At 32.3% G+C, this 16,165-nt stretch overlaps 1 protein-coding gene across 1 annotated transcript; it reads left to right on the top strand.

The window, feature by feature from the left end:
• Nucleotides 1–610: 610 nt before the first annotated feature.
• LOC149544168 (disease resistance protein RPP2B-like) lies at nt 611–2,810 on the top strand. Its single transcript, XM_089795922.1, has 4 exons — nt 611–761; nt 1,722–1,852; nt 1,950–2,063; nt 2,301–2,810. The coding sequence occupies exons 1-4, from the start codon at nt 611–613 to the stop codon at nt 2,808–2,810; spliced, it is 906 nt and encodes a 301-aa protein (XP_089652048.1).
• Nucleotides 2,811–16,165: the final 13,355 nt, after the last annotated feature.

The raw sequence follows: 16,165 nt of genomic DNA, 5'->3' as shown, positions 1-16,165 counted from the left end.
AATTATAAAAGATTAAAATATTAATATATAAATTAGTTTAGTAAAAAATAAAATGCTTATATTAATAAAATTTTAAAAAATATATCATAATAAAATATTTATCTAATTAGATGTATGTAGACTTTCATTTTTAACTAAACTAATTCAAAATCATATTATCTTATTGCTTTTTATATATGTATTATTATTTATAACTTAAAGTGTTGTTTAGAATTGAATGTTAAATATTAAATTTTAAAATTAATTAATTAATAGAGTTAATATCACTCTCTAATTCTTTCATTATATTACTAACTCTATTATATTACTTCATTTAAAAAATCTTTGTTAAAGGAAAATAAATGATAAATTTTATGATTAACACTAAAAAAATTTATTTTAGGTCCATTTAGTTTTTTTTTTTTTTAAATTAGATTTTTCACCATAGACACTTAACTATATTTTTATTTAAGTTATGATAATTTTTAAAAAAATTTACTAAGTGCGAACTTTTATTTTTAACCTTTATTTGAAAAAACATCCCACACGCCCACATCTCTTCATGCCTTTACCGTGTGACGGCCACTCACTTGGACAAAGTGCAACTGGGGCTCGCGGATGATGCAATGGCATGGCGTGGAGGGGCACGCATCCAGCCCATCCCAAACGATCAGGCTGGGTAGACAACGCCGAAATTGAGTTCTTTTTTTCCCACTTCGATGAAATTTTTAATGTACCCAACGAATACGTAGTTATATATAAAAGGCTGTCTATGAAGCAAGGTATTTGCACTTGATTTCACTAAAGTTTAAAGATATTGAAATAATTATTTTCTTAAAATAAAAAAATACACAATCAGAATAATTTAGCAAACGCGTTATCATTTAGTCACTCGGTAATTAGATGTTTTCCCTAAATTCGGTGGAACAACAGGCGAGACACCAACAACTACGAAATGGGATTCCACAAACAAAAATTCTTCTGTGCCTTCTGCTTCTATTCGGAGATGCTTCCGCATTTCTCCCTCGTAGTTTCCTTCCCAATTAAGGTTGGCAGCCGCGCAATCGACGCGTTCGACTCCACATTACAACTAGAGCACTTCTTTCGCGCATTTATTTTACCTCGACTTTTTTATTTGGTCCATCTTATCTCAACAAGAAGACGAACAACCCTTCTAGTTTTGTGTCTGTTGTCTTGTTTCGTCAAATCTGATTTCATGACATCTACTTCCAACACTAGCAGTGGCCAAGAGCTCGAAGAAATTACCCCATCTACATTTAATTCTGGTGGATCCACAATATCAAAGTTGGAAGAAGGCCAAAGGAGTAGGAAAAGTCAAATAAAACTTCAGCTGTCCTCAACTAGTCACTCTAACTCTTTTAGTCAGACTCTGTCATGCTTCTTCATTTCTTCGTTTCTTCCGCGCGGTTACCTCAGCAAGTACACACAGTCTACACGTTTGGTCGCACATTTATTTATCATTACTTATCCCTCTCCTACTCTTTTATATGAACCCACTCCTTTTCTCTTTGAACACCCCTTTTTTCAACCTTTCTCATGTTTTCTTAAATCTAATTTCATGGCATCTTCTTCTAACCCGCACAGTGGTGTTCCGTCAAATTGCCAACACGCTGAAGAATTTCCATCATCCACATCTGCTTCTTGTGCATCCACGATGCCTGTGAAAGATTTCCCGCCTTATGATGTATTTATCAATCATTTTAAACATCCTCTGGGCGTAGCAATTTATAAAGAGCTTGATGCATTGCGAATGAAGGTTTTTCTGAATTCGGAAGAGCTCGATTTGCGGGATGAAGTAGTAGAAGTAGCTTTTAAGAGTGTCTGGCTTTACATTCCAATATTTTCAGAGGGGGTATGCACAATCCGACCGGTGCTTAGAAGAGTTGTCATCCATGCACAACACGGGTAACTTAGGCACTAAAATTGTTCCTATTTTCTGCCGTGTTAAGAATGATGATGTACGCTATGTAAAAGGAGGCTACGCATTTGACCCAAACAAGCTTGAACGCGACTCTAAGAAACTGGAGGAGTGGAGGAAAGCGCTTTACAGCGTTTCACATTATGTAGGTCCGGTCGTTGAGAGCAAGGAGTAAGTACTAAGTACACATCTCTCCACCAGATGCACTCATCATTTACTAATCGCTTCATTCTTTTATCTTGAGGCCCATAGACTTCAGTTATCCATAGAACTTGTGACGTTTATGCTACTGAAGACAATTACAGAGTGGGTAGCGAAAGAGGGAAAAATGTTTCAAGAATTTGTAGGACCAGCTAAGACTAGTTCAAGCATCCAACAACAGGGAGGAGAATTTGCAGCAACTACATCTACTTCAGGTGGATCGATAATGCTTGCGAGACTGGATAAGTATGATGTATTTATTAACCATCGGGGTCCTGATGTCAAACATACACTTGCCACAGCTATCTATAAAATGCTCACAGGAATGGGACTGAAGGATTTTCTGGATTTAGAAGAGCTTAAGTGGGGGGGTCACTTTCCTAGTGTACTAGAACAAGTAATAAAGAGTACCTGGCTTAACATAGCTATATTTTCAGAGGACTATGCAACATCCAAGTGGTGTTTGCGAGAGCTTTCGTTGATTAGCGGAAGAGAATGCAGTAAGTCTGTTCCAATTTATTACCATGTCTTTCTGTATGAATTAAGATATATTGGAAAGGGAAGCTATGGTAAGGCATTTGGGCGGCACCAAGACAAGGGTAGATATAACCCAGAGAAGCTGGAGGAGTGGAAAGAAGCACTTCACCATGCTTCGTTTTGTGCGGGTGATATCGTCAATAGCAAAGAGTAAGTATGAGCTTGAAACATGATGACCTATAAAGTGGGTAAAATACACATTCCAAAATGATAAAGAAAGAAGGTAAGAATTAATGAACAGGTGAGATGACTTCAATGGTAGTCATTACTCCTACATTATTTCCAACCATTGGATGACAATTTTAGCCCCTCACCCTTCAAATAAGGAAATGCATACGATGTTAATTATAAATATTTTGAATTATTTGATGATATATAATCTAATGAATACATCTGTGCAGTTTTAAGTAAGAAATAAAAGCTCAAATTTATTTTAAATAAATTGAAAGCATGCATTGACCTCGTTATAAATGTTCAAATTTTATATTCTCATATAATTAGTATGTGATAAATTTAATTTTTAATTTTCAAAATAAGAGAATTATCTGAAATATACATAAAATATAAGTAAATTCTAAGTCTTCCTTTATCAATTTTATTTTAACTATTTGGTACATCGTTTCTATTTTGTGTTTATGTTTGTTAAATGGGTGTAAATTATTATTCATTCATGGGAGCTTAAGGCAATTCAATTTTAGGGACCAATAGTTAAATAGATATATGACTTGCTTATTTAGCCATTCCAAATTCACAAGTCAAATTTTCTCACAAGAGCACACAAATGGGAATTTTTTAGTATATTTTTTAAACATCTATTATTTCATTTAAAAAAATCATTTTCATTCTAATATTTTGTTAAAAAAATATTTTATAAATTTATTAATTTTTAAATTTCACAAGAAATATCAACTTTATTTAAATAAAAATTAATTAATAACTAAATAAATAATAGATTAATAACAATTGACAATCTAATTGGAAAATATATATTTTCAAAAAATATAATATTTTATCATTGACAAGCTCAAAGGCATGAACTCCATCTTGCCAAGAGCTCTTCTTATTGAATGATCTAGACAATGTTAGTTAAATTTTATTTTCAAATAAATATAATTATGGTTAATTTCTTATCATGTTAATAGATGTGTGGGGAGGAAGAGAAGAAAGAGAGATGACTTTATATTAGTGAAAGTGCTCATATATTACATCATTCATAATCCTTCATTATAACTATCATATTCTAGCATAAAGGATGGTGTTGATGCGGATACTACTTATTTTTATTAATGTTTAATAACCATCAATATTGAACTTGAGTGTTGTGTACATTCTAAGTAGGCTATGTTATATACTTCAACTTGTTTGTCAAAATTTACATGCACATGTACTATAATTTTTTTAGTATAATTAAAAAATTTTGATGCTTCAACTTCTGGAAAACTTAAACCTCACAATAAAATAATTATACTTAATTAAAATAAGTTCGTTTTAGATATTATCACTCTTTTAATTATAAGGGTCCAACATTTAATGCACTCTCTTTTATGTAATTCATAATAGATTAAATTAGTAAATATCAATATATTTCTAGATTCGATTGGGTGTTCTGTTAGAATCCAATAAACACATACAATTAAATGCAAAAATATATTGATATTTACTAATAGCTTGTGAAAATTTGATACTTTTAAGTTAAATTCGAATATCCTTATTATGATCCATGATTGTATGTTATGGCGATTGATCCATCCATTTTCTCCCAAATTCACTCGACCTTATGAACATTTTTTTTTTCTCAACACCCTCCATCGTCAATTATATGGAATCTACTTTTGCTTTGTTCCTATCGTACAAGCTAACTTTCTCTTTATTTTCTAAGTTCAACTTCGAGAATATGTATGACATATATGTTGTATATTTACATGATGACACATTGTAGGTTACGTTAAATTTATATGTATGCAATGATTATATCCCTTCATATCCAAATTCTTGTGTTATGCATACATTTTGTGTCAATGCTACCAAATTTTAGACATATAATCATTCTAGGATTCACATGCATCTCAAAGGTAAGATAGAAAAATTATAAATTTTGTATACCAATTATATTTTCAATTTATTTATGTGTTTGTTCTAAGGAGAATCCCTTGATAAATAGATATATTGACAAATGGAATATCTACCTAAATGTCACACATATTTCATATTTAATTAACCCCCAACATTTTCTTTATGCACTCATATCTCATTAAAGTAGCATTAATTATACATTTATCAAATGATTATATGCATCCATATAATTTAAATCGATCCATTTTCGATGTTGTCATTAAGGGACTGACCTTAGATTTACAGAATTGATCGACAAATATTGAAAGTTAAATGTTCAGAATAATGTGCACTCATGCCAATTGTTTTCTTTATAGGATGACTAATATAAATACATTTAATGCAATTCATTTTCTCATTTGATATCATTATGCACTCAAAAATCATCATTTACATTTAGCATTTGAATTGATATAATAGAATAAATCTAAAATTTAATAATCATTCTAGAAACATTTCCATAAGAATGAAGTTCTTGATTGTTCATCAAGAGAACAATCATTTGTATTGAGGAAAATAATAATAGGCCGTGGCTATCCTCCTTACAAACTGTATAGTTGACCAAGTTTTAAAAAATTGAAAACATCATGGATTTTTTAAAAAAATCAGCATTTGATCTTCATCATCTGCATAGTTTGTAGCCGAAAACAACGAAAAATTTGAGAAAAAATTACTATAAATTTGTTAATCTGGACAGGAAAAGTTTGGCTTTATTTTTTCTTTAATAAATTTTGTCTGGAGATTAAACTATCGCATAATAATATAATATACTGAATACAATTTAAAGTACATACATTTAAAAATTTGATAATGATGAAAGCAGTTTGAAAATAGAGCTCCCTTTATGTTGAGTATTCTGCAGCCTTTCATTTAGTTTTACAAATCCTGTACATACAGATGGAATATTCTTGAGCAGCATATCCTCATCTCTCAACATATATAACAAAAAGATGCGAGAAAATAAACATTAGACTTTAAGAGTTTTGAATACACTTAATACGAAATACAAGAAAAAAATCAAACAACTAAACATTATCTTATAAGAGTTTAACTATGTAATTGATAAGCAATGAATAATTAGGGACTGATGCTCAATCCTTGCTATGAAGGATTGGACTGAGATGCCATGAAGCACCAAAGAGTGTTTCCTTCGACTTTTGAAGCTGCTTTGAGGTTAATCTACCCTTCTCTTTAAGTCGTTGAAAGGCATCCAAAAAAACTCCTTCCGTATATCGAAAATGTTTAGTTTGTACACTATAGAAAATGGGAATAATCTGAGCACAAGTTTCGAATTTCATTAATGCCAGCTCTCGCAAGCACCACTTTGATTCTACATAGTTCATTGAGAATATGGCTATATGAACCTTTCCTATTTTCATTACTCTTTCTAGTACATCGGGCACATTATATCCCCATATAATGTGAAACTCTGAAATGTACTTTCTTCCACTTGCGAAGCTTTTTTCAGTTGTATTTGCCTTCTCTTTTGTATCGCTCAAATGCGTCAAAATAGTCTCCTTTCAAATATTGTACATCTTTAGGCTTAACTTGGTAGAAGATGGGAACAATTCTACTGATTTTCCTTCTTCTGTGTATGAATGCCAGCTCTTCCAAATAGCGGTTGGATTGAGCATGCTCCTTTGAAAATATGACAAAATGCAGGGAAACACAATCGATTTTTGTTTTTACTTGTTGATCCACCAATTGACGCTCTTCCGAATTCAGAAAAACCTTCACTTGCATGGTTGCATATTTAAGCTTTTCAGAGAGCATGAGTCCAGCCAGCAGATGTTTGGCGTGACTAATAAATACATCGGATGGTGCTGATTCTGCAACATGCAGAAAACTACTGCTAGTGTTGGAAGATGATGCCATGAAATTGGATTCGACAGTACAAAATAACAAAGGGAAAAAGATGGAAATCTAAAAGAAGAAAGGAATTCTTGTTATTCATCAAGCGAAGAGAAATCCAAAACATATAAAAAGCTTAGAGGTGTAGGTAGCGCAACAGAGAAATGTGAAGGAAGCTAGGTGGAACTAACAGAGAAGCGTGAAGGGATACAATGCAATTAAATAAGAATAATAAAAGTGGCTCATTGCAGACAAAGGAGAAAGGAAGTTAGCACAAGGGAATTTCCAATCAATCTTTTTGAAATTGTCTCTTTTCATTTCACTTTTCATGAAGCGAAGAAATGATAGTTATCCAAGACAAAGAGTGGCTGAAACCATTAATTTCCGATGAGTCTTTGCATAAGTAACAGCGCAGAAGACCTACAAAAGTATCATCTACTAAGCACTTCTAAATTCATAGACTTCCAGCCGATAATCTAGAATTGCTGACCATCTAGAACTCTACGCCAAATCCACTTTCTTCATTTATTTAAATAAAAATTAATTAATAACTAAATAAATAATAGATTAATAATAATTGACAATCTAATTGGAAAATATATATTTTCAAAAAATATAATATTTTACATTGACAAGCTCAAAGGCACGAACTCCATCTCGCCAAGACCTCTTCTTATTGAATGATCTAGACATTGTTAGTTAAATTTTATTTTCAAATAAATATAATTATGGTTGATTTCTTATCATGTTAATAGATGTGTTGGGAGAAAGAGAAGGAAGAGAGATGACTTTATATTAGTGAAAGTGCTCATATATTACATCATTCATAATCCTTCATTATAACTATCATATTCTAACATAAAGGATGGTGTTGATGTGGATACTACTTATTTTTATTAATGTTTAATAACCATCAATATTGAACTTGAGTGTTGTGTACATTCTAAGTAGGCTATGTTATATGCTTCAACTTGTTTGTCAGAATTTACATGCACATGTACTATAATTTTTTTAGCATAATTAAAATTTTTAGATGCTTCAACTTCTAGAAAAAATAAACCTCACAATAAAATAATTTTACTTAATTCAAATAAGTTCTTTTTAGATATTATCACTCTTTTAATTATAAGGGTCCAACACATTATGCACTCTCTTTTATGGAATTCATAACAGATTAAATTGGTAAATATCAATATATTTCTAGATTCGATTGGCTGTTCTGCTAGCATCCAATAAACACATACAATTGAATCCAAAAATATAATAATATTTACTAATAACTTGTGAAAAATTGATACTATTAAGTTATATTAGAATATCCTTATTATGATCCATGATTGTACGTTATGGCGATTGATCCAACCATTTTCTCCAAATTCACTCGACCTTATGAACATTTTTTCTTTCTCAACACCCTTCATCCTCAATCATATGGAATCTACTTTTGCTTTGTTACTATCATACAAGCTAACTTTCTCTTTGTTTTCTAAGTTCAACTTGGAGAATATTTATGACATATATGTTGCATATTTACATGATGACACATTGTAGGTTACGTTAAATTTATATGTATGCAATGATTATATCCTTTCATATCCAAATTCTTATGTTATGCATACATTTTGTGTCAATGCTACATATTTTTAGACATATAATCATTCTAGGATTCACATGCATCTCAAAGGAAAGATAGAAAAATTATAAATTTTGTATACCAATTATATTTTTAATTTATTTTTGTGTTTGTTCATGGAGAATCCCTTGATAAATAGATATATTGAAAAATGCAATATCTACCCAAATGTCACACATATTTCATATTTAATTAACCCGAAAATTTTTCTTTATGCACTCATATCTCAATAAAGTAGCATTCATTATACATTTATGAAATGATTATATGCATTCATATAATTTAAATCGATCCATTTTTGATGTTGTCATTAATGGACTGACCTTAGATTTATAGAATTGATCCACAAATATTGAAAAATAAATGTTCAAAATAATGTCCACTCATGCCAATTGCTTTCTTTAGAGGATGATTAATATAAATACATTTAATGCAATTCATTTTCTCATTTGATATGATTATGCCCTCAAAAACCATCATTTACATTTAGCATTTGAATTGATATAATAGAATAAATCTAAAATTGAATAATCATTGTAGAAACATTTCCATAAGAATGAAGTTCTTGATTATTCATCAAGAGAACATGCATTTGTATTGAGGAAAATAATAATAGGCTGCGGCTATTCTCCTTACAAACTATATAGTTGACCAAGTTTCAAAAAATTGAAAACATCATGGATTTTCAAAAAAAATCAGCATTTGATCGTCATGATCTGCATAGTTTGTAGCCAAAAAAAAAAAAAAATTGAGAAAAAATTACTATAAATTTGTGAATCTTGAAAGGAAAAGTTTGGCTTTATTTTTTCTTTAATAAATTTTCTCTGGAGATCAACCTATCGCATAATAATATAATATATTGAATACAATTTAATGTACATACGTTTAAAAATTGAATAATGATGAAAGCAGTTTGAAAATAGAGCTCCCTTTATGCTGAGTATTCTGCAGCCTTTCATTTAGTTTTACAAATCCTGTACATAGAGATGGAATATTCTTGAGCAGCATATCCTCATCTCTCCACATATATAACAACAAAATGTGAAAAAATAAACATTAGACTTTAAAAGTTTTGATTACACTTAATACGAAATACAAGAAAAAAATCAATCATCTAAACATTATTTTATAAGAGTTTAACTATGTGATTGATAAGAAATGAATAATTAGGGACTGATGCTCAATCCTTGCTATGAAGGATTGGACTGAGATGCCATGAAGCACCAAAGAGTGTTTCCTTCGACTTCTGAAGCTGCTTTGAGGTGAATCTACCCTTCTATTTAAGTCGTTGAAAGGCATCCCCAAAAATTCCTTTCGTATATCAAAAATGTTTAGGTTGTACACCATAGAAAATGGGAATAATTTGAACAGAAGTTTCAAATTTCATTAATGCCAGCTCTCGCAAGCACCACTTTGATTCTGCATAGTTCATTGAGAATATGGCTATATGAACCTTTCCTCTTTTCATTACTATTTCTAGTACACCAAGCACGTTATATCCCCATATAATGTGAAACTCTGAAATGTAATTTCTTCCACTTGCAAAGCTTTTTTGAGTTGTATTTGCCTTCTCTTTTGTATCGCTCGAATGCGTCAAAATAGTCTCCTTTCAAATATCGTACATCTTTAGGCTTAACTTGGTAGAAGATGGGAACAATTCTACTAATTTTCCTTCTTTTGTGTATGAATGCTAGCTCTTCCAAACAGCGGTTGGATTGACCATGATCCTTTGAAAATATGACAAAATGCAGGGAAGCACAATCGATTGTTGTTTTTACTTGTTGATCCACCAATTGACTCTCTTCTGAATTCAAAAAAACCTTCACTTGCATGGCTGCATATTTAAGCTTTTCAGAGATCATGAGTCTAGCCAGCAGATGTTTGGCATGACTAATAAATACATCAGATGGTGCAGATTTTGCAACATGTAGAAAACTACTGCTTGTGTTGGAAGATGATGCAATGAAATTGGATTCGATGGTACAAAAAAACAAAGGGAAAAAGATGGAAACCTAAAAGAAGAAAGGGATTCTTGGTATTCATCAAGCGAAGAGAAATCCAAAACATATAAAAAGCTTAGAGGTGTAGGTAGCGCAACAGAGAAATGTGAAGGAAGCCAGGTGGAACTAACAGAGAAGCGTGAAGGGATACGATGTAATTAAATAAGAATAATAAAAGTGGCTCATTGTAGACAAAGGAGAAAGGAAGTTAGCACACAAGAATTTCCAATCAATCTTTTTGAAATTGTCTCTTTTCATTTTACTTTTCATGAAGCGAAGAAATGATAGTGATCCAAGACAAAGAGTGGCTGAAACCATTCATTACCGACCGGTCTTTGCATAAGTAACAGCACGGAAGACCTGCAGAAGTATCATCTGCTAAGCACTTCTAAATTCATAGACTTCCAGCCGATAATCTAGAATTTCTGACCATCTAGAACTCTACGCCAAATCCAATTTCTTCATATATATATTATCGTCTGGAAAGGGCTTTTAATTTGAAGACTTCCAGTTGTAGAATTGCAGACCATCTAGAACTCTTTATATATATAATTCATTTTTTTGAGTGGTTGTATTGTTTCATATATTCAACTGTCATATTTTGTACATGAAACTTTCAGCAATGTACCTTAGTGTGCAATGGGTACATGTGTAGATACGATAGCTCAATTAAACAAAATTTTGACCTTACTTTTGTATATATACGTGCAATATATTTAAATTTGTACATTTTCATATTTCTTTCTCCTACATCTTCCTCTATCTCATTAACTCTCCATCACTATGCATCCCTTATCTCTTCATCTCAACCTCCTTAAATATCACTTTCTATCTTTATCTTTACATCACTCCCTATCTCAATGTGCCTTCTTTATATATTTATATCTTCCATTCCTCTTTCTCTAAATTCACCTCCCTCTCCTATCCTCTCCATGTCCCTCTTCTTTATCTCAGCATCTCTCCTCCTCTCGATCATCATCCCTTTGTCCCCTTCGGTAATATTGTAGTTTTTGTCAACACCAACTCAAGTTTAGGAAGATGTATCATTTGATGCCAAGGTCAAAGCTTAGATTCGTATAACCTTTCGAGCTAACTTTGTAGATAATAGTAATTGAATAATAAATAATAGTAAATAAATAATAAATAATCTAGGCTTAGAACTCAACAATTATTAACATGTCCAACTCAATTAAAAAATAAAACAATCAGCAACCAAGAAAGCTAAAAAATGATCAACTATTAGTAAATGAACACGCATTATCTACACGTCTTCATTTTCTTGAATTTTTAAAAATAATAATTAAAAAGTATCTATGACAAAACTAGTAGTAGGGGGTCTCCTCTCTTCTCCTACTTAAGGTGACCACTTCAAGGTTGCTTAGGAATTATGCAACGGTGTCGTCTACCCAGCCCCATCGTTTAGGATGGGTTGGATGTGCGCCCCTTCATGCCATGCCATGCAATTGCATCTGCGGGCCCCCGGTGCACTTTCTATAAGCGAGTGGCTATTAGACAGTAAAGGCATGAAGAGATGTGTGGGATGTTTTTTCAAATAAAGGTTCAAAATAGTGAATACTTTGTATATGTGGATGTGATTAGTTATATTTTTTAAATGTTTAGTTTTAATATTTTATCGAACTAATAATGTTTATTATGTATATTTATTATTATTTTATATTGTTTAAGTTTAATATATATCATTAAGATATTCAATATATAAGTAGATTTATTTGTTTAATACATATTATCATTTACATAATAAATCTATATTTTAATTTTCATGTTAATTAAATTTAATTTTCATTAATGCTAGTAAATTTAAATGAATACGTATTAATTTAATATAATTTGACATAACTATATTATACAATATTAGTTAGATAATAAGTTTTCAAATTAATCTAGTTAAAAATAAAAGTTTGCACTTGGTAAAATTTGAAAAAAAAATCATAACTTAAATAAAAATATAATTAAGTGTCTATGGTGAGAAATCTAATAAAAAAAAAACTAAATGGACCTAAAATAAATTTGTTAGTGCTAATCATAAAATTTATCATTTATTTTCCTTTAACAAAGATTTTTTGAATGAAGTGATATAAATGAAGTAATATAATGAAGTGATAATAGAGTGCTAGATGATGCCGCTCTATCCATAACCCTGGGGCTGGATAGATGACGTCACTCATCCATGGCATGGCATGGCAACTGTCGGCCCTGTCATCCAAGTGCATTTGCATTGGAAGCACAAACATTTATTTATTGATTCATAGTGCTTGTTTTTATGTTTGATTCAATTTTGGTTAAGTTAAATTTATTAATATTTCGATTTATTAATAGCTAGATTTATTTTTAGTTAGAGTTATTAATATTTTAAATTAAATAGTGTTCCATAATACTATATTTAAAAGTTACATTTACATTTAAACTCTACATAAATATATTATATTTTTAGTTACTATAAATAATATATTTTTTAGTATATCATAATAAAAATTAAGTTCGATTTATAGTTAAACTTATATAGATTTTTCTTTTGTATATATATATATATATATATATATATATAAAATCTCGATTTACTAATTAATATTTTTAAAATTATTAAAATTATAAAATATTAAAATATTAATATATAAATTAGTTTAGTAAAAAATAAAATGCTTATATTAATAAAATTTTAAAAAATATATCATAATAAAATATTTATCTAATTAGATGTATGTAGACTTTCATTTTTAACTAAACTAATTCAAAATCATAGTATCTTATTGTTTTTTATATATGTATTATTATTTATAACTTAAAGTGTTGTTTAAATAGCATGTTAAATATTAAATTTTGTCAAATGATATTTCCTTCAAACCTAGCCTTATATTTCTCGATGCTACCATCTGCACCATGCTTTATCTTATAGATCCAGCGTGATCCAACTACAACCCTATCTGTTGGTCTAGGTACTACCTCCCACACATCATTCTGCATTATTGAAGAATATTCCGCAACCATAGGATCTCGCCATACCTGATGTTCTGCAGCTTCCTGATAGCTAGAAGGCTCACTATCTACCAACTGACTAACTAATGCCACATAGTCATTGAACTTGGCTGGTTGTCTTCGCTTTCTAGTACTCTTCCTAGGAGCTTCCACAAACTCCTGAGTATCCCTTTGTGTATCTAGAACCACATGGTTCCTGCTGCCAACTGTAGAGGATGAAATGTTAGCCTCTAAGTCTTGTAGATGCATTTCCTATTGTTGCTCCATACTCTATGAATCTTCACTAATTGAGTCTACGCTCGTACTGGTAACTGTACTTGAGCTTTGTTGCCCTTGACTTGGTCTTGGAGCTTCTATTGGCTGCTCACTTTGATCATCTGTTGGCAAATCTCTGGATCTCCTAAATGCCTTGTCCTCCATGAACTTGACATCCTGTCTGACAATAATTCTTTTAGTCCCCAGGATAAAAATCCTATATGCCTTTGAGGTCTCACTGTACCCAACAAAGTACCCCCTCTCTGCAGTCTGATCTAACTTTGTACGTGTATCTCTAGGAATATGAAAATATGCCAAACTTCTGAATATCCTGAAGTGACTAACATCTGGCTTCTTCCCTATGAAAGCCTCCTCTGGTGTCATCTTCCCTAGCACCTTGTGTGGAACTCTATTCTGAATGTAGACTGTTGTATTCCACGCCTTTGCCCATAAGTAATGGGGCATGTCCTGGTCATGTAGCATAGCTCTTGCTGCCTCTGATATAGAACAGTTCTTCCTCTCAGCCACTCCATTCTGCTGTGGATTGTAAGGAACAATCCATTCTCTCTTGATTCCTTCTCTAGTGCAGAACTCTTGGAAGACATTTCCTTTGTACTCGCCTCCATTGTTTGATCGAAGAACCTTTATCTTCTTTCTTGTCGAGTTCTCCACAAGAGCCTTGAACTCTTGGAATCGGCTGAAAACCTCATCCTTAGTCTTCAAGAAGTATATCCAGGTCTTTCTAGAGAAATTATCAATAAAAGTAACATAGTACTCATATCCTCTGAGAGATTTCGTTGACATTGGTCCACAAACATTTGAATGTACTAGATCAAGAACACCCTTAGATCTGGTGTCACTCCTTGGAAAAGATGCTTTCGCAAACTTCCCCAACACACATCCCTTACATACATCGTCATGCTCTGTGCTCACCTCTGGAACACCTGTCACAGTCTCACGAAGCAATCTAAGTGCTCCATGATGAATATGGCCCATCCTCCTATGCCATAGCTCTCCAAGATCTCTAGGATTACTATTGCTCATAAGTGCTTTAGGAGTATCAAACTGCAATCTATAAAGGCAACCACTCCTAACTCCAATAGTTATGGGTGATTTCCAAACCTTGTGCTTAATCAACACGTGTCCCTCTAAAGAGTACATTATACCCCCTATCCTGAAGAAAAGATACAGAAATCAAATTCATACCTAAGCCTGACACATATAACACATCATGAAGAATAATTATCTTTCCATTCTCCCTCTGAAACTGAACAGTCCCTTTCCCAACAGGGTTGAGTTTGGACAAGTTTCCCATAGAGATCTGGATGTTGGTGTCCTCCTCCTTATAACTGGAGAAGTACTCTCTAACTCCTGTCATATGAAATGATGCTCCACTATCTATATACCAAAAACATTGTGAGGTTGAGCTAACCATACAAGCTATGAGTGCAAACTCATCTTCCATTCTGCTGGAGAGTTCTTCTGCACTTGCTGAAGCTGCCACCTACTTCTTACCCTTTTTCCTCTTTGGGCAATCACTGACATAGTGGCCAAACTCGTGACATCCAAAGCACTTGACCTTAGAAAGGTCCTTCTTCTTCTTTTCACTTTGTGAATTTGATCCTTTGCTAGATCCCTTCTTTGCTTTCCATTTACCTGCTAGGGAAATGTTCTCTTGTTCCACCTCATTTTTTTGACTCTTGTTGGCCCCATTGACAAGACTTAGTATAAACTCCTCTTGAGTGAAATCAGTCCATAGTCGATCCCAACTCGGTAAAGTATCTTGTCCACTGACAACTTGAACAACAACACTCCATTGTTTAGTAAACCCATTTAGGGCTATTCCCACTAGCTCATCATCACTAGGGCTATCTCCAACAGCTGTTAACTCATCCTTGACAAGTCTGAGCCTGGTGAGGTAACTCGTGACGTCTTCTTCCTAATTCATCTGGGTATTCTTTAGCTTCTCTCTGAGAATCAACTTCCTATTGGTGGTAGCATTTTGGTACAGATTTACAATGGCATCCCACATCTTCTTTGTTGTATCTAGCTCTGAGATCTGTGGAACAATATGATCCTGAACACCATCAAGGATAATCCTCCTCACTTTGGCATTGTCCTTCCTATATGTTGCAAGCTATGTTGCATCCGTTGGTACAGGTACACCACTGGTAGCATAATTCTTGAGACCATTCTCTTCCAACAATAAAGAAATTCTGGCCTTCCCGACACAAAAATTTGAGGCACCATCCAATCTATCCTGATCTCTCAAACCAACTAAAGCCATCTCAAGGGTTTAAAGCAATAATAAATCTAAAGAGATCAAAATTTCTTTCCTAGGGCAAAACTCTTCTACCCTTAACAATGCTCTAATACCATGTGAAAAATCAAACTATTGCAGTCACTGATTATTAATCTCCTATCATAAATGATTATTAAACTGCTGAAAACAAATTTCCAGCTAATATTGAAAAATAACACAACTGCAACTTCACTTATAAAATACGGAAAGAAATGCGCAACACAATATTTTCGGACAAATTGTCCCTAGAAAAACCCCTAAGGGAAAACCAGTTCTACAGATGAGGAATTATATTAAACTTCAACAAATCAAGAGATACAAAAATTCCTTGCCTCTCACTAGCAGAACTCCGACAACATGAT

This window comes from Cupressus sempervirens, chromosome 8 (genome assembly GCF_028749045.1).
Source record: "Cupressus sempervirens isolate cs-2001-9-10 chromosome 8, ASM2874904v1, whole genome shotgun sequence".
Taxonomy (NCBI): domain Eukaryota; kingdom Viridiplantae; phylum Streptophyta; class Pinopsida; order Cupressales; family Cupressaceae; genus Cupressus; species Cupressus sempervirens.
The sequence above is the reverse complement of the archived record's forward strand: the minus strand, read 5'-3'. Positions and strand labels throughout refer to the sequence as shown.